Here is a 19,932-nt window from a genome sequence, read left to right as displayed (position 1 = left end):
GCCTCCTGACTTTGGGTGTGATGTGACCAGCTGGTTCATGCTCCTGCTGTTGTGACCTCTGCTCTGAAGGAGTGCCCCAAACTGACAGTTGTCTTCCTACATTGCTTTTTTCAGGTATTGTGTCCTGTGAAAGTAACTAATAGAGGTCGGAATGTAGCACAGTCTGTGTGAACATTTGTGAAGCATACATAGGCTGGGCTTCCTAGAAGTGGGGTGCTCTGCAGTTACATCTGACATGCTAGGGTAGCACGGAGGGCTGACCACTTGTTTTCGAGGATAGTGGGGTTTAAGAAAGAACATGCCCCATGATTCCAGATTGATTCAGTTTGGATAACCAGCTTCATTTGTTGGTTAGACATTACCCCATATAGACAGTGATCTATGGTAAGCAGAGACCTATCCCTTCACCCCTTGTAATCACAAAGGAGCAAAGTGGCCTGACCATTCTTGAACCATGTGTACCTCACAAATTTTTTTTAATATTTTAAGAAAGTTTGGTATGAACCTTTGAGGGAGGCCTTTATAGTGGAGAAAATACTCTGTAGGATCCTAGAGTTTCTGGAGTCTTCTCTGAAGGAGTAGATACCTTTCTTCGCCACACAAGTGATCAGTTGCTGGCTGGATTTTTCTCATTATTTTAATCTTCCAGGCACTTTGTCTCAGTTTCCTAGTATCTTTCTGCATTGTTCAAATTAGCTACTAAGTTATGGCATGATTAACAGATGAAGGAAATGAAGGTTTAGTTTTTATTACTTTGTATTCTTGTAGATTAGTGAGGTAATGCATTTCATTGACACAATTATCCTCAAAATCCAGCCCCTACAGCCTACAGCAAATAAACTTGAATGTTTCTCACTAAACAGTACATTGGAGGAGTTTGGTGATTGAGTGTGCTGAGAAATACGATTTAGGCTGGAGTCAGGCGAGATGGGCGGAATTACATTAAGGTGTTTTTTGGCATTCTTCCTGCCCCTTAATTACTTGGATAGTTAAAAACTGTCCCGGCACTAACAGAAGTGCAGGGATTGTAGCTTTGTTTAACTAAGGAAAACAGGTTCTTTGGAGAGCTGTTTGGTACACTTATAATTATTAAGGTGGGTGGAAGCAAATAGTTGAGTCCTGACTTGAAGCAGGATACTTTGGCCATAAATCCGTCCTGACTTGCCAATATGCACTGCTCTTTGTATGTGCTAAGTTAGGGTGGGGAGAGTTAGGTAAGTGAGCCTTCTTTTTGTAAGCTCTTCTTTACTGTAGATGGAGACAAGTTAAACTAAGCATGGCCAAGGCAGGAGGATTTCCAGTTTGAGGCCAGCATGTGATATGTATATGCATATATTGTCATATCCCGGGGGACAAAAAGACAGGCTAACAACAAATCAGCCACAGAGGCAGGGCACAGTAGATTGCTCCCTCCCTGCAGTCTTTAAAAACAGAAGCTATCTTGACCTAGAGTTAAGAGCTCGAGCTAGGCAGATCTGATCTCTGCCTGTGCTGTTTACTGGCAGTGTTGCCTCTATTCCTTCAATTGCAAAACAGAAAGAATGTCTTCATTTCTCAGTTTTTGTTAGGAATAATTGAAAGGATACTCAAAAAGTAAAAATCATAGTAGCTTCAATGTTATAAGCCCATAGATTGCTATTCTTTGTAATTAAGTATTAAGTTGATAGTTCAAGCCAGTAGACATTTTATAAGGACAGTGAGAGGTTAGTTTGGGTGTATACAAAAGTATCAGATCTCTCCTCTCAGGTGAACAGATAAGTGATGAAAGGATTAAGGATTGTTGTGGGAAAGATCCCTACTCAACAGGCTGGCAATGTATCAGTTGGTAATGATTAGGCTCCACACATGGGGGCCACAATTTGTTAGCATAATCATTCGGTTAATGCAGTATGGACCAGTTGGTCAAGGTGTAGTCTCTGCGTAACAGCCGTGCGGGATGTTTCCTAAGCATTAAGTTATTCCTGTCTTCCAGGGTGTATTGTCTTGAGAAGGTTGTTTGAGAACCTTAACCCGTTGTCAGAAACTGACTCTAATTTGGCGCCCTAATATGAGTTTTTCTAGGTAAGATGTTCCTTCCTACCCACGTGAAAAGTAAAAATAAAAAGAGCTTAACATCTGAACCTTCCAGATTTTTAAAAGACTTAAGACAGATACCCAGGGCTTAGAGCCCTGAGCAGGCAAGTAAAATGGCCCTGGCTTCCTTGTTGAAAACATTCCCCCATTCTACCAAAGAATTCCTGTGAAGATATTTCTTCTTTTTTTCTAAATGTAATCTTGAAGGAGTTAAATTAGATATTATAATGATTTGTTAGATAGTCTTACTGCATTTTACTTAGCTTAGACAAGGCAACTCAGAAATAGATACATTGATTGAAGTGTGTCACATTTGGAATTTGGGCTTTTGGATAGAAAGTAGGTTAACTGTGGGCGTGGTATGTCTTTTGGGAAAAAGCCATTGCTTAGCATAAGGACATTAACTTGGGAAGAAAATCATGAAAAAGGGTTTAAGTTTCAAGTCAGTGAAAATGGAAAAAACTTTAAACTCCTTTTACGTTCTGGTGATGTCTGCATGCTTCTCTGTTATTTAAATGTTCCTTAGTTCTGTGACCAACAGAATTCAATCAGATTTAAAAACAATTTTGTTTGTTTTTGGAGTCAGGTTCTCACTTTGTAGCTCTGACTGTCTTGGAATTCACTGTAGACCAGGCTGCCCTCAAAGTCAGAGACCTGCCCGCCTCTGCTTCCCTAGTGCTGCACCACCACACATGGTAGACCTTTTTTTTTTTTTAATTTTTAAAATTTATTTACCTTTTTTGTGTGTATGAGTGTTTTGCTTGCATCAGTGTGTATACCATGTGTGCCTGGTGTCCGCCTGGTGTCCACAGAAACCAGAAAAGAATGACAGATCCCCTGGAACCTAGTTATAGTTGATGTGAGCCACCACGTGGGTGCTGGGAACTGAACCTGGGACCTGTGTAAGAGCAGCCAGTGCTCTCACTGCAGAACCAAACCTCCAGCCCCAGTCAGATCTTCTAGACTTTTACCCTGGGAGCAGTTCCTGGGAAAAACCAAAGTATGGTGGAGAGGGACATAAGCAGAGGTTACTGTGAGCACTCCTCATGGCGACAAACAAGCCCTGCTGCCTTGTAAGCTGGGGCGACCTGGCCTCTCTTCCGAGGAGCCCATTGTTTTTGCGTTTGTTTTCACCGCGAAGAAGGCAACAATAGACCATTTCTTTTTGTCCTGTGGTGTGTGAAATATGTTAGTATTTAGATGTGACTATCGAGAATGCGAGGTATACATTATATTTGAAAATTTTATTTTTCTAGGTTGAAAAATTTGGTAACCTTACATTTTAAAATTTCTTTGTAATCTAAATTTTTATTTAAAGGGTGATCTAATAAAAGCCCAGATCTTACAGAGGGAAATACAAATCGTGATTTGAGTTCTGGTACTCATGTTACTCATGACAGTGCTTCTGTAAACCTGACTTAGGGAGTTTTATCAAACTGTGTGTGTTAGCTATTCATATAAAAGTGAGACTGATAGCATCCGATTTATAGAACTGTATGCTGACTTAAGCTTGACATTTAGCACGCACTGGGATGTTCGTACTATATTTTCATTCACTGATTCAGATCTGCTTCAAATTTAGTTTCAGAAGATGGGCTGGTAGACCATTCAGTAGATGAGAGTCTACCTGTGCAACCATGAGACGTAGACTGAGATCCCAGGCACCCCTATAAAAGACCTCTGTCTGCATCTCTGGCCCCAGGATTAGGTGTGTGGGGTGGGGGTGGAGAGGCAGAAGGACTGCAGCTGTGTCTACCAGCCTCGTCCGAAACAGCAGTGAGAATAAGGCAGAGGAGCTGCAGACGGTGACGACTAGAACCCTCTCGCCAAGGGTGCACATGTACATGCAGATGGTACACATCATCCATACACTCCCCAACCCCCAAAGCATGCAAGCAATCGACCAAGCAAGCATTCCACATACACTTTATATAAAATTGCAGTGAAAGTCTGAGGCAGCACCTGAGCTACAGGAAACTGGGAGGTGTGCATCGGCAATGATGATAAGTATTCAGAGTTTACTACTAAAATAAGTTCTGACAAGCAAGTAAGTAAGAGGGACTTTCAGTCCTTCTGACGCTGTGTATAATGAACTGTATTTTTACTATATTTTAAGCTTAATAAAGATTACATTATTTCTTGGAACAGATTTTTAGCTTTTTAATTGGTTATATAATTGTCTAATTTTCTCTAAGAGTGAAGATTCTTTAGTAAGAAGTTATATCTTACTGTGTGTTTTGAAACTCTTAAGGAGAGTATTTATATATAGTAAAGAATATTGCATGTATCTTATTTGATGGCTTTTAATTACCTTAAGATTGCTTTGTTTGTGTTTCCTTGTTTGTTTTGCTCTATAGTCCAGGCTAGCCTTGATCTCACTTCCTCCACCTCCTAGGTATTTCCTGGATTCTTGGCTCCAACAAGAGTTTCTTCTTCCACTTGCCTAGGGTTGGTATTAGCACTCTTTTGCTTTTTCCCTTGTTTCACGTTGGTAACCTCATTTTTCAGATAAAGCAAACTGAGGTTAAATATATACAAATAGGAGAGCTGAGGATGGGCTCAGGTATGTCTGAATTGAAAACTCTTCTCTGTGTTAACTTCCCCCAACATGCTTTTCCAAATCTAAAAAAATGTCACTTTGGAATTCCAGATTAGGCTGTGAATTTTGTGATAAATTGTGATCATGGCTGTGCAAATTGTGGTAAATTAGAATTTGTAATACATTTAGAAATAATCACGAAATAGTTGGGGGAACTTAGTTTTGGTGTTCATAGCTGAGGGTCCCGGTGCACAGTGGAAGAATACTAACCTAGTCAGCAGGGGTGGGCTCGGTGGATAGTCAGGGCTTTGTGTTCCTGAGTCTCTTTGCTGCTCCAAGTCCTCATGACCAAGCATTTTGCTGCTTCATGATGCAGCAAATTCAGACAGCCCTCGGTGTTTGTAGGTCCTGCCCTTACAGGTTCAAGCAACCTTGTATTGAGAATATTACAGAGAAAATTCTTAGTGCGTTGAACATATTTGTGATCCCCCTCACCCTATATTTCCAGAGCAATACTGCATAACAAGTATTTTACATAGGATTTACATTGTGTTTAATAGGAAATCTACAAGTGACTAGAGTGTATTGTAGGATGTCTGTAATTTTATACAGATATTGTTCCATTGCATTTAGTGGACACTGTTATCTGTGGATATAGGTATTCCCCACAGGTACCCAAGAATAATAGTATTAAGAGACTAATTTAGTCTCAGAGTTTGTACTAAAGTTTTGATGTGTTTAGTCTTGAATAGCATTTTTAAAATTGTTACCAGGTAGCAATTTGAGTGGGAAATTTTTCTACAATGCTCAGTAAGGCAAGAATAAAAATTGCTAAATGTGCAATTTTTTTCTTTAAAGTTAGTTTTTAACCATTTTGAAAACAATATTGCATGTTATAAGATATTGAGAAATAACACATTAGGACAAAACAAAGTTCCTAGCTTCCAGTGCTGAACACCATTCAGGGGTAATCTCCTGTTGACATAACTGAAACTTACCATCAGCATTTTTAAGATTAACAAAAAAAAGAAGGCATTTGAGCTGGGTATGCTGGTTCACACCTATGACCCCAGTACTCTGGAGGCCGAAATAGGAGGAAGATTGCTGACTGAGCTTGGGGCCAGCCTCAGCTTGAGACCCTGTCTTAAAAGAATGATACCAAAAGAAAGAAGGAAAAATAGGAGTCACTTCTTCTTTAATTAACTAGAGGGGAAATTGTTAGGCCTAACTAGTAAAAAACATAGGCTGAATTGAACGGTTTTATGTGGATGATAAGGTAGGGTTGGTCAGGGGAGGAAGTCAGCCTAGGTATAGCCACCAGCCCTGAGTTTTTAAAATACTCCTTTGCGCTAAAAGCTGGAAGGATTGCTGCTAAGTTTAGTACGTTTTCCTTTCTGAACTAGTGTTTTCTAGTAAACAGAGCATGCATACTTTTTATGTCCTGTCTTGCAAACTATTTTATTTTGGGGAAGTTGTTAAAAAAAAAAAAAAAAAAAAAAGAGTGACTTTTTAAAACATTCTTTTTATGGTGCAAGATCACCATCTTGTGGTGTTGTAGAATATTGTCTTCAGAGTTTGCAAACATGAGCTTCCATTAAATACTCAGTGCCTTGGTGTCAGCCAAGGGTTCCTGCAGACCTTTCTGTGGCAACTTCTGTAAATGGGGCTGTGGAGTAAAAAATTAAAGTGTGATTGAGGAAGACAACAGGATAAAACGAAACAGCTATGACTTAAATTGGTGCAGTAATGGCTCATTTACTAATATTCCTTGTTTTATGAGAAAAGTCATACTTTCAGTGAAGTAATTCTAAGCTTAAAAAAAAAATCTGTGTTCTGTCATCCATTTCTTATTTAAGTACCCTGTCTCAGCTATTTAATCAGGATTTTAAATTTATTTTAATGTAAAATAGTGCTTTCTAAACTGATCTCTTTGAGGAGGATTTTTTTGCATTTATTTGTATACTTTATAAAAATTATGACAATTTATTTCTTTTCCTTCATGTAATATCTCATTTTGCCCAGGTTGCACTTGAAGTCCTGGATTCAAGTGATTCTTTTAACTCAGCTGACAACTAGGGGAGGGAGGCAGACCTGCACATGGTCATTCTGATGATGGTATTGAAGAAAAGTAAAAGGACAAAAAAGCAATGCTGCAATACAAAAGCCACCTAAAAGCCATCTGGAAATGTAGCCAAGGGTAAAATGCATGCAAGTAAAGGCTCAAAGGTTCTGCTGCTAATATCCCTAGACAAAGAAGACCTAGAGGGGCATCCCTGACAAGCACAGTGGAGGAGACAGCTTCTGCTGGGTTGTGTGCAGAAAAGGGCCCATCAGATTAGGATGAGGGTCATCTCTGCAACAGTGTTGAAGGCTGGCAAGCCACAAGATGGTGTGGTACTGGTGTGGCGGTGAAGGCTTTACAGTGACAAGGGGGATTACCATGGAAATGAGAGCCTGGAATGGGAACAAAAGAGTGGGACTGAACAAAAGCCTGGAATGGGACTGAACATTAGGAAGCTGACGCAGAATTTAGATCTTTAGGAGTCAAACTGATGACTTAGAGTTTATTGAAAATGTTTCTGAGAATTAAGAGAGATGTTGGGTGTTTCCCCCCTGCCTCTCTTACACAGTCCCTGTGGTGTGATTTTGTGCCCTGCTTTATTCTGTATAAGTGATCTGGTTCTTTCTACAGTTTTGAGTCAGGTAAGTAGGAAACTGCTTTTTTGCAGAATTCTGTTAGTTTGAGATCATAAGAAGAGCTAAGTGCAGATGGATTCATTACACTGAGCCATAAGTCTATTGACTGTCCCAATTTCCACACAACTGAGAAACTTCCAAAGATGGACAATTAAAATGTAGATGGGCGGTCCTGTGCTAACCATGTGCTACCTCCCTGTCATTTTGATTTATAAAGCTATTAAAATACCTAGCAATATATCTTTTTATAAATTATCTTTCTATGTAGAAGTAACATTCTTTCTTTAACTTAAATTATATTCTGGTTTATATTTTTTGATAATTGATTTAATTATTTCACAAAGATTTCATGCATCATAATATCATGGTATATATTACAAAAGCACATAATTCTTACTTGCCAAATATACCTTAATAAAGCTGAGAGGGAGATGAAAAAATCTTTAACTTTATGGTGTTTAGAAAAAAAGGTGAGCTATGAACTCATTTGTTTTGAAGGCTCATTCAGGCAAGTGAGGAAGACAGCATGCTGGGGTCTAGTGAGTAAATAGAAACAGACGGAAGAAGCCTACATTCTTAAAAAGAATGTCAAATTCCAACTTGTAAAACCAGTGTGGTAGATGTAATAATACAAATACAGAATTGCATGCCACGGAGCAGTGGTTCATTTGAGCAATACTTTTCCACCCAACTCATTCCACCAAGCACTGTCTCATAGTTCTATGATGGGCAATCACACTACACTGTCACATTTGAAACCCGGAAATAGCCATGCGCTTTACAACTGACAGAAATTGTGGCAAAGGCAAGTCTCAAACTTTGAACTACTGCTTCACCTGCATTCTTTTTTTATATTCTTTAATCTTTTTTTACAGTCCAGTATTTATCCCTTGCCCCCCACCCCCAACCCCTGTTCCCCTTACTCGTCTGCCTTCTGACTGTTCCTCATCTGTGCTGATTGCTTTGTGTGTCAACTTGACACAAGCTGGAGTTATCACAGAGGAAGGAGCCTCCCTTGAGGAAATGCCTCCATGAGGTCTAAAAGTAAGGCATTTTCTCAACTAGTGATCAAGGCGGGAGGCATTGTGGGTAGTACCGTGCCTGAGCTGGTGGTCCTGGGTGCTATAAGAAAGTAAGCTGAGCAAGTCAGTAAGCAGCACCTCTCCATGGCCTCTGCATCAGCTCCTGCCTCCAAGTTCCTGCTCTGTTTGAGTTCCTGTCCTGACTTCCTTTGGTGATGAACAGCAATGTGGAAGTGAATAAATCCTTTCCTCCCCAACTTCCTTCTTGGTCATGATGTTTTGTGCAGGAATACAAAATAGCATCCCATATTTCCTGCCCCCCAGCTCCTGACCCCCCTCCCCCACTCCAATTGGATGTCCCCCACCCTCACCCCACCAGACTTCCCTGGGGCCTCAAGTCTCTTGAGGGTTAGGTGCATCTTCTCTGACTGAACCCAAACCCAGCAGTCCTCTGCTGTATGTGTGTTGGGGGCCTCATCTCAGCTGGTGTATGCTGCCTGGTTGGTGATCAGTGTCTGAGAGATCTCTGGGGTCCAGGTTAGTCGAGACTGCTGGTCTTCCTGTGGCGTTGGCAGCCTCCTCAGTTTCTTCCAGCCTTTTCCTAATTCAACCACAAAGGTCCCCAGCTTCTGTCCATTGATTGGGTGTAAGTATCTGCGTCTGACTCTCTCTGGAGGGCAGTCATACTAGGCACCTGTTTGTGAGCACAGCATAGCATCAGTAGTAGTGTCAGGCCTTGGGGACTCCCGGTTTGGTCCTGTCACTGGACCTCTTTCCCTCAGTCTCTTCTCCACTTTTGTCCCTACAGTTCATTTAGACAGGAACAATTCTGGCTCACAGTTTTTGATTGTGGGATGGCAACCACATCTCTCCACTTGATGCCCTGTCTTTCTATTGGAGGTGGACTCTACAAGTTCCCTTTCCCCACTGTAGGGCATTTCATCTAAGGTCCCACCCTTTTAGTCCTAAGAGTCTCTCACCTCCTAGGTTTCTGGTACATTTTCAAGGGCCCCCCCCCACCTCCTCCCTCCCAAGGTTGCCTGTTTCCATTCTCTCTGCTGGCCCTCAGGGTTTCAGTCCTGTGCACCCCCCCCATACCTGATCATGTTCTCCCTCCTCCCCTCTGTCCCCTTTCCCACTCAGATTCTTCCCTCCCTCTGTCCCCTGTGATTGGTTTCCTCTTCTTCTCACTTGGGCCCTTCAGCTTGTTAACTTCTTGAGTTCTGTGGATTGTACCTTGGTATTCTGTACCTTTTTTGGCTGATATCCACTTAATAGTGAGTACATATAATGCATGTCCTTTTGGGTCTTAGTTACCTCACTCAGGATGATTTTTTTCTAGTTTCATACATTTGCCAGCAAAACTCAGGCTGTCCTTGTTCTTAATTGCTGAGCAGTATTCTATAGGTAAATGAACTACATTTTCTGTATCCATTCTTCTGTCATGGGACATCTGGGTTGTTTCCAGTATTTGCCTATCACAAATAAGGCCACTATAAATATAGTGGAACGCATGCCTCAGTGGCATGGTGGGGCATCTTTGGGGTATATTCCCAAGAGTGGTATAGCTGGGTGTTCAGGAAGATTATTTCCAATTTTCTGAGGAGCGTCCAGATTGATTTCCAGAGTGGTTCTACCAGTTTGCAATCCTCCCAGCCATGGAAGGAAGAGTGTACCTCTTTCTCCACATTCTTGTCAACCTGTGCTGTCACCTGGGATTTTGATCTTAGCCATTTTGGTTGGTATAAGGTGGAGTCTCAGGGTCGTTTTGATTTGCATTTCCCTGATCACTAAGGACTTTGAACGGTCTTTAAGTGCTACTCAGCCATTTGAGATTCCTCTGTTGTGAATTTTCTGTTTAGTTCTATATCCCATTTTTTGATTGGGTTGTTTGGTTTTTGGTGGTTAGCCTCTTGAGTTCTTTATATATTTTGGATATTAGCCCTTTGTTGGATGTGGGGTTAGTAAAGATTTTTTTCCAATATGTAGGTGGCTGATTTGTCCTTTTGACTATGTTCTTTGCCTTACAGAAGCTTTCCAGCATCATGAGGTCCCATTTATCAATTCTTGATCTTAGAGCGTGAGCTCTTAGAGTTCTGTTTAGGAAATTTCCCCCTTGCCAATGAGTTCCTTCTAGGCTCTTTCCTCCTTTCTCTTCTATTAGATCCAGTGTAACTGGTTTTATATTAAGGTCCTTGATCCACTTGGACTTGAGCGTTGTGCAGGGTGTATCTATTTTCATTTTTCTACATACAGACTGCCAGTTAGACCAGCACCATTTATTGAAGATGCTTTCTTTTTTTCCATTGTATATTTTTGGCTTCTTTGTCAAAGATCAAGTGTCTATAAGTGTGTGGTTTTATTTCTGGGTCTTCAATTCTATTCCATTGATTAACCAGTCTGTCTCTGTACCAATACCATTAAGTTTTTAATCACTATTGCTCTGTAGTGGAGTTGAGGTCAGGGATGGTGATTCCCTCAGAAGTTCTTTTATTGTTAAGAATTGTTTTCAATATTCTGGGTTTTTTGTTTTTCCAGATGAATTTGAGAATTGCTCTTTCCATGTCTTTGAAGAATTATGTTGGGATTTTGATGGGGATTGCGTTTAATCTGTAGATCGCTTTTGGTACGATGGCCATTTTTACCATGTTAATTCTACCAATCCATGAGCATGAATTTTCAATTTTCTGAGGTCTTTGATTTCTTTCTTGAGAGACTTGAAGTTCTTGTCATACAGATCTTTTTCTTGCTTGGTTAGAGTGACACCAAGGTATTTTATATTATTTGTGGCTGTTGTGAAGGGAGTTGCTTCCCTAATTTCTTTCTCAGCCTGTTTATCATTTACATAAAGGAAGGGTATTGATTTATTTGAGTTAATTTTATATCTGGCCACTTTGCTGAAGTTATTAATCAGCTGTAGAAGTTCTCTGGTAGAATTTTTGGAGTTGCTTACATATACTGTCGTATCATCTTCCTTTCCAGCTTGTGTACCTTTGACCTCCTTTTGTTATCTGATTGGTCTGGCTAGGACTTCAAGTACTATATTGAATAGATATGGGGAGAATGGGCCTCCTTGTCTTGTCCCTGATTTTAGTGGGATTGCTTCAAGTATCTCTCCATTTAATTTGATATTGGCTGTTGATTTGCTATATACTGTGTTTATATATGGTCCTTGGATTCCTCATCTCTCCAATACTTTTAACATGTGAAGGGTGTTGTATTTTTTGTCAAATGCTTTTTCAGCATCTAATGAGATGATCATGTGATTTTTTTTCTTTGAGTTTGTTCAGATAGTGGATTATGTTAATGGATTTTTGTACATTGACCCAACCTTGCATCCCTGGGACAAAGTCTACTTGACCGTGGTGAACAATGGTTTTGATGTGCTCTTGGATATAGTTTATCTTTTTATAAAATAATTTTTGTTGCTTTAGAGTTGCTAACTTGATCTCGGAGCGTGAGCTATTGGAGTTCTGTTTAGGGAATTTCCCCCTTGCCAATGAGTCCCTTCTAGACTCTTTCCTCCTTTCTCTTCTATTAGATTCAGTAGGGAGGCTGATAGGTTCATTCACATTTATCATTTTTATATTCTCTGAGTTTGAAATTTTGTAATGATTCAGGATTTGTAACTTTCTCGTTCCCTGCCTTTGGGCCAAGCTTCTCTAGCACTGGATGTGTCTTCCCTATCTTATTACTGAGTTACTTCCTTTCTCTTAATGTTGTTCCCAAAACTAGATTCCCTGTTGTTGAATCTGGACGTCACCTTCTGTTATTTTTTATACCTGCCATTCTTACAGATTAAACCATCAATGTGAATGCCTATTCACTGATCCAGGCCTATGGAGCTGTGACAGGATTTCACTGGCCTTCTAAAGCTGAGTACTGTGTGCTGAGTATATGCTAAGTGTACAGACAATTCAGGTCATTCTAATCCGATGGGATGTTTTGAGGGGGAGGGGAGTGCTGTTTGTTATTTTGTTTTATTGCTTTGACTTTATCAGAGCATCTTGATATCAAACAATTAGATAGCTCTCCCAGCGCTGGCAATGAAAGGTCTAATTCTAGTGCTCAGGATTAGGTAGCCAGTCAGGCTACCAAGTGAGATTCATTCTCAGAAACAACAGCAAACACACTTTCCCCACCCACTCTCTATTCTATTTTTTCAAATTTATTCATTTATTTATTTACTTATTTATTTTTATGAGAAAGGGTGTCACTATGTAGCTGTGGCTGTCCTGGAACTCTTGAAGTTGCCTAGGTTAATGTTGAACTGACAGAGATCCTCCTGCCTCTCCTTCCTCAATACTGGATTAAAGGCATGCACCACCATGCCCAGCTTTCTTCCTCCAAACCTTCTACATGAGGGTTTGATAGGTCTATAATTTCAGAGTGATAGAAATATAGTATATTGCTTATATATAGGATTCTCTTTTACTCTCTGCAGCTGAATAACAACCCTGTGGAAATTTCGAAGGGTTGAACTGGACAAAATCGGCTTAGATGTACTCTCTGTCTCTTCTACATGTAGGTTTTAACCTAATCTCACTTGGCTGAATATCTACTTTGTTAAAGAGTTTGGTGACATTAAACTTCTGTTTCCCTTGCCTTGCATCTCTGAGTTCTTGCATCAGAATTGACCCTACAGTCTTTCACTGTTCTTATCTGCTGCATACCAAGTATGTCTAGGAATAGTCATACTAACATGCAGAATGTTGTCCCTGTAGGTTATGAAAAACAGTTTTAGTATTGCTCAGTGATAGTTGATTAGCACCCTTTCTTAGTCCTCTCAATAATTGTTCCAGAATTTCTACTCCACTAGCCAGCCTGTTACCATCTGTGTTTATTACCTCTGAAAAACTGATTCCAAATATTTCTTCCCCATCAATCTAAACCTAGCTGTTTCTGATACAGGGATATTGACAGGTTTTCTTTGAACATCATACTTGTAACTTTTCAAAATTAGAATAGCAACTAGCTTTTGATAGTGGGTACTTTGCACCATGGAATCAAAGAGCTAAGTCCAGTATCCTGTGTTTTATGTACTGCTCCTTATAGCATGGAGGGGATGGCTCTGCTCTCTTTATTCTGCTGATACGGGCGGTCAGCCGTGGAAAATAGAGCTTAGCACACAGCCCTTAAGTGGCAGCACTGGAAATGAAGTCCTAGTCACTTGACCACCAAGCTGGCTCTTATAAACTTTGGGATGTTTTGTCTCTCCACGTTTGCTCATCTTCTCCCTCTGCTGCTAGGACACCATTGCCTACTCCCATTGAAGTTTTTGTTTGTTTGTTTGTTTTTGTTTTTGTTTTTTATGGCATGGTCCTGTGGTCTGAGTACCCACTTCTTTCTTGTTGCCAATGCGCTTGTTCAGTCTGCTTTGACTGTAGTAGCCTTAGAGCTGCCAAAGGTATCATTCCAAATGCAGTTTCATTATTGAAGCCCTCAGTATATATGAGGATAAAACTATAGTTTGGCGCACAATATAACTAGAATTTTATTTCCCTATTAGCTTTTTTACCTCTTGTACCATTGCCTAAAACATACTGTTAACTGTCTGTAATTCTGTCTTAAAGAATTTTACTTGAGGGGCTGGAGAAATTGTTGGGTGGCGACTTACTGCTTTAGTACAGTACCCAGATTTGATTCCAAACATGGGGCAGCCCACAACCATCTGTAGTTCCTTCCAGTTTCAGGCATCTGAAGTACTTCTTCTGCAGGCATCTTCATACATGTGACATACATGCACACATACATAAAAAGATATTTTTAAAGAATCGTGAGGCTGGATACATGCTCAGTCCGTAAGATCAATAGCTGCTTTTACAGAGGACTCGGGTTCTACTCTTTGTACAGTCTTCTGTAACTCCAATTTTAGGGGATGTACTGCCCTCTTCCGACTCCGTGGGCACCAGGAATGTATTTGTCCATAACAGATGTACATGCAGGCAAAACACCCCCACACATAATTTTTTCCCTCTTTGGGGACTTGGTAACATCAGACTCATCTGCCTGTCTCTGCCTGTTGAGTGCTGGGATTAAAGATCTATGCCACTGTGTCTGACACAAACCTTTTTTCAGGCTACTTTGCTGTGATGCCTCTGCTCTCTGACTGAAGGTTCTTTGCTTCTCTCGTGCGTTCCAGAGGAAGGACTTGGCATTCTGTGTCACACTGAAAACTGTTTGTGTTTGCAGGGTTGTCTCTTCACCAGACTATGAGCTCCTTGACAGAAGAAATCGCGTCGTCTTCATCTTCGTATCCTCAGTGTCTGGAACAGTTCCTGGTACACAGTGAGTGATTAACCCTTTTGTTTCAAGTGAAAATTATGTAGCTAGTCTTCAAACTAAGTGTACATTGATTACTAATTCTTATGCCTATATAGATCAATTAATGCATTTTTATAAAAATAAGGCATTTGCAAGGTGCACATCTTTTGTTCCAGTGCTTACAAGATAGAGGCAGGTGGATCTTTCTTAAGTTTGAACCGTGACTTGTCTACACACCAAGTTCCAGGCCAGCCAGGACTTCATAGAGAGATCCTGTCTCAAAAGAAAAAAATAAAAAATTAAAAACTGAAGCTCTGCATTTTACACACTTCTTGAGGTTCAATTTTTTAATTCTCTCATCATATTTTCTAGTATTGTTTGTGTGTTCTTGAGTATGCAGGTTAGAATGTATAAGGGGTTTATATAAAACCAAAGAAAAAATAGACAGGTAAGTCAAGATACAGAAAAATGAGCAGTCTTTCAACAGGCTGGCATCCAGTTCCCATCTGTGTAGTGTTCTAAACTTACAAATTTCTTCTCAGAGAACATCTGATGCGTGCTTGTCTTACATATTGGCAAGTATCTGTCTAATGGAATCATGAAGTCCTTTTTTTCAGTTGTTTGAGTTTAAGTCCACCTTTAAATAAAAACAACAACAACAGAAAACCCTTTTAGCCCATGTCTCATTTAATGCCCAGGGAAGTGTATCTTTATTGAAGACTAATTCAATGGGTGAGAGCTCTAATACTCTCTTTGTTTTCACCATAGACTTTAGAAACCACACTTGGTAGATTAGTGGCTTACACTTTCTTCTGTCTATTTCTTGACTTCCATGTGTTGTTTAAATTGCTGGGGCTGGGGTGATAGGTCAGTAAATTAAGCACTTGTTGTCTAGGCATGAGGACCAGAGTGTGGATCCCCAGAACTAGTGTAGAAGCTGGGCAGACTTGCCACCTGCCTATTGCTAATACTAGAGAAGCAGGGATGGGATTTTCCAGGGTAAGCCAGGCAGTTAGACTAACAAGAATTGGTGAACTTGGGGTCCAGTGAGAGACTACCAGAAAGTAAAATGGGTGTAACTGAGGAAAACATTTGAAGTCAATTTCAGGCAGCCATATACATAGTACCATCTTTTAACACACACACACACACACACACACACACACACACAGAGAGAGAGAGAGAGAGAGAGAGAGAGAGAGAATATATATATATATATATATATATATATATATATATATATATATATATATATATATATATAGTTTGAACGTGCCAGCTTATATGTCACATTTGGAAACTAGTAGTAAACATAAATGTTTATGAGCCAACCATTTCAGAAGTTAAACCTAGATCACTGCTAACAAGGTTAAGGAGCTAACTGTGATGGATTCCCATATTGTGCATGCCTTTCTTTCCCATCCCAGGTCAGCCTACCATATTGAGTTTGTTTTTGTCTCCCCTGACCACGCTTCCCCCGACAAGATCTTGCTTTGTGGTTCAGTCTGGCCTCAGATTCGTTTTGGGTTTTTTTTTTTTTTTTTCAGAGCTGGGAACTGAACCCAGGGCCCTGTGCTTGCCAAGCGCTCTACCACTGAGCTAAATCCCCAACCCCCTGGCCTCAGATTTGAACTCAAACTCTTACTGCTTCCATCTTTCCTCTGCTGGGATTATAGGTATATGCCACCATGCCTGACTTTGTTTCTTTTTTAATACATAAGGAGAATTCTTTTGAACTTCTTATCTGTTTTACTTATTTTTCTGTTGCTGGGATAAAGCACCATGACCAAGGCAACATATAAAGGAGAGTTTAATTGGGGTTACGGTTCAGGAAGGTCAGCATGTGTGATGGCAGAGCAGGGCATGGTAGTAGGTGGCTGGAGTGGTAACTGAGAACCTACATCTTGTCCCCTTAGGGAGTGAGAGAGGGCACTGGGAATGGCGTACGTCTTTTGCCCCCAGAGACACATCTCCAACAAGGTCACGCCTCCTGATCCTTCCTAAACAGTTCTACTAATTGGAGCCCAAGCATTCAAACACATGAGCCTGTGGGGGCCATTTCTCATTCAGAGCACTATGATATTTATTCAAAGTGATTTTTAAAATAAACTTGTATTTTACTTTAAAGAAATACCAGATTTACACATGTTTATACATTTAAAGGCCAAATGTATTAGAACACAAAGGCCACATGGAAGCCTCACATTATGTAAATGATGTAAATTCAGACTTACAACAGAAAATTGCAAAAATGTCCAGCGACGATTTGTCATTTGGTAGCCTCCTTGGATGTTAGCGGCTCTCAGATGTGCACCATTTAATTTTCTGTTTGCTTTATAAGCTTTTGAGATCCATCAGCCAAATTACATTTTTTATTTTCTTTTTCAGTCATAGAAATCATGGTATTTTCAAAGAAAATTAGTAGCAAAAGATGAGGTCGTAGTAACCACTGAACAAACAAAAACCTTTTTTCTTAGTTTGCTGATAGGATTAGGAGAATTTCTTGGTGACACAATACTAAGTATTAGTGTGGGGCTGAGTGTGAGGAAGATGTTACTACTCAGAAGTCTCGCTTTAGCCCCAGTCACTGGTACATTTCCAAGATTCATTCATGCCACTGCCTACAGCTACAGTTCCTTCACTCTCACTACTCTATAACTTCATTATGTAAATTAGCACAGTTTATATAACTGTTTTTTGTCAAGGTATATTTGAATAGGTTTAATGTTCTTGTTTTTATTATGTAGGATGGTTATTCTTAAAGTAGACGTATAAAAGTAATTTTATTATAAAACTGAGAATTGCCTATAGAGGAGCATATGAGTGTTCAACTTCACATGGTAATATCAATTTAGTATTGAGGAGGACTTTACCACTTGTATACCTATGTGAAATCTATTAGATATGTTCCCGTTCTGTGTTTCTTGCCAATATCTCATGCTGATCTTCTAGTTTTTAGTATTTTAAGAACTTTAAAATGGAATCCTGTGGTGTGAAGTTGTGTTTTATTGTAGACAATGACATATTGCATTTCTCCATTTATTTGTCCATTGTATCCATTTCCTTCTGTGAAATTCCAGTCAAGAGTTTATCTGTTTGCTTGTTGAATTATCTTTTTCTTATTACTTGTACAGTGTTTGTGTCTTATGTGTACATGTAAATATGTGTTAACATGCATTAAAGTGTTGTGTGTGCCTGAGTAGAGACCAGAGCACATTTTAAGCTCTTGTTTTTGGCTCTGTCTTTTCACCCACTCCCCAACCCCATTTCTTTGGTTTTGTTTTTGAGATTGTTCTTTCATGGGCCTCTACTGCACATGGGGCTGCATAATCATATCTGACTTTTTTCCATGAGTTCTAGGCATTAGTCTCAGGTACTTGTTCTTGCAAGGCAAATACTTGACTGACTGACCTATCTTCTCAGCCCTTGTAAGCATTCTTACATACCTTAGATAGTAATCTTTAATTAGGTTTTTGTTTACAGGCATTTCTCAGTTTATAGCTTGTCTTTGGTGTTCTTTATTTTCTTTAAATTTTTTTATTACATTCATATGTCCAGGCCTGTGTGTGTAGGTCAGAGGACAACTTGCAGGAATTGTTCCTTTTTATCCACCATGTAGATCTCAGAGACTAAACTCAGGCCATGAGGCTTGATAGAAAGACTCTGAGCCATCTTGCCAGCCCTGAAAGTTTAGTTACTGTGGTTTCTTTCTATGATGCATAGAAGTTCTCAGCTTACATGTAATCAAAAGATTAAGAAACCCTTTCATATTTACCTTGCTAGCTGTACTTCATATTTGCATTGTTAATATATCCTGAATTGGTTATTTACATGTGAATAAGGGAGATCCATTTTCATATTTTTCTCATGGGTACTTTCAGGACCATTTAATTTTCTGTCTTCTGTTGTGATTTCTATGTGTAGTTGTTCTGTCAGGCTCCATAGACAGTCATTGACAGGGCAGGTAATCATTTTCATCATTGTGGGCTGTAACCTGTCCTGCTCTTTGTAAGTGTTGTTTGTTTGTTTGTTTGTTTTTTGCTGTTTTTTTTTCCAGATGTAATTGTTTTCTAGGAGTCTTACTGCTGAATAAGCTCATGGTTTCTAGTTCTTTCTGAACTTTGGCACTTTGGCTGGTTCAACTCAGCTGTTCTGGCCCAAAATCCTCTCTAAGCTAACTGATTTAAACTGGCTTCTTGCTTCTGACTGAATTGTTTAGCTTGGCCTCAGACTAACTGGTAATCTGTTCTAATCTCCTGGCTCTGCATTCTCTGGTTTATCTGTCTTCAGCTGCAACCTGTCCTGGTAGAACAGCCTCTTTCTTTTTCTTTCTCTTTCTCTGTCCCTTCTGCCCCTCCCCCCCTTCCTTCTCTGTTTCTGTATGTCTTTCTCTGATTCTCTTTCTCTCTTTGTACTTCTTTCTTAATTAGCCCCCCTTTTTTGTCTGTGCTCATGAGAGTTGGGAGTATCCTATCTCTGACTCATTCTATCAAATCTTTCTCTGATTTCATCACTTTGTCTACCCCTCAATAAGACATGACTTTGAAACTTGGCTGTTTTCTTCTATAAACTAATGTTCCCTTCATTGTTTGGGACTAACAGTGTGTACTAGGGTATGTCTGTATTCCAACCAGACGTATTAAAGGTGTACCATTCCAGCTGGATCACAGAGACCTAGAAGGTCTTTGGATGTGATCCTTTGCCAGAGCAGCCATATCGCTGAATTAAAATTTCTCTACAGCTTTTTTTCATACCATTTTCAGTATAGCCTGGGTTTTATTCTTTGGGGCTGTCTAGTCAGTCCTGGTTGCCTACCACTTGGTTTCTTACCCTTGACTTTAATCTTCCGACCCTCACAGAGTTCCAGTTTTGGGCCCTTCAAACTTGTTTCAGTTATTACTCCATCTGTCACGTGAGTATGTTTTATGTGCATTGTTCTGTTGTTGGGCTCTCTGTTTCTGCCAGCCATTCATTTCCTATTGTTTTGTTAGTTTTCCTGGGAGAAATGCATGAATATTCATTCTTTCTAGGCAGAACGCTGACAACAGACCAAAGAGACAGTTGCATCCAAGTCCAGCTTGGTGAGCCAATGGTTCACTGTAGTTACTTTTAAGAGCATGGTTGAAGAACATGAATTTCTGTGTAGTTGCATCACCTCAGCATAGGTGACAACTTCTAAAAACTGCATTCCTAGAGCTGGATCCCTGACGGATTCTCAAGCAGTTCTTCTCAGCAATTGCTTACTGATTTCATAATCTTGGGGAGGGACCTCGAGGATCTTAAAAATGCCTGAAGTTTTGTGTCTTATTTTCTATGCCCAACTTTTCTTAGCTTCTG

At 39.9% G+C, this 19,932-nt stretch overlaps 1 protein-coding gene and 1 long non-coding RNA gene across 5 annotated transcripts in view; one reads left to right on the top strand and one right to left on the bottom strand.

The window, feature by feature from the left end:
* Wwp1 (WW domain containing E3 ubiquitin protein ligase 1) overlaps positions 1 to 19,932 on the top strand; it is a 93,464-nt gene that overhangs the window by 5,810 nt on the left and 67,722 nt on the right. The window contains exons 2-3 of one of the 2 annotated variants that reach the window (XM_006237930.5): positions 14,524 to 14,619; positions 19,455 to 19,507. In XM_006237930.5, coding sequence (XP_006237992.1) covers positions 14,544 to 14,619; positions 19,455 to 19,507 — 129 coding nt within the window. In that variant the 5' untranslated portion in view covers positions 14,524 to 14,543. The remainder of the gene's footprint in view (positions 1 to 14,523; positions 14,620 to 19,454; positions 19,508 to 19,932) is intronic. The other variant, NM_001024757.1, reaches the window with a different exon arrangement.
* Positions 1,847 to 19,927, bottom strand: LOC134478942 (uncharacterized). Of its 3 annotated transcripts, XR_010051722.1 has the most exons (3): positions 15,124 to 19,927; positions 14,779 to 14,868; positions 1,847 to 9,025 (listed from the first exon to the last, which is right to left on the bottom strand). It is a non-coding gene; the product is annotated as an uncharacterized LOC134478942 (long non-coding RNA). The 3 variants fall into 3 exon arrangements; XR_010051720.1 differs by having other exon boundaries at positions 14,400 to 19,927; XR_010051721.1 differs by having other exon boundaries at positions 14,779 to 19,927.

Source organism: Rattus norvegicus, chromosome 5 (assembly GCF_036323735.1).
Source record: "Rattus norvegicus strain BN/NHsdMcwi chromosome 5, GRCr8, whole genome shotgun sequence".
Lineage (NCBI taxonomy): Eukaryota > Metazoa > Chordata > Mammalia > Rodentia > Muridae > Rattus > Rattus norvegicus.
Note: the sequence above shows the minus strand (reverse complement) of the source record. Positions and strands in the feature narration are given on the sequence as shown.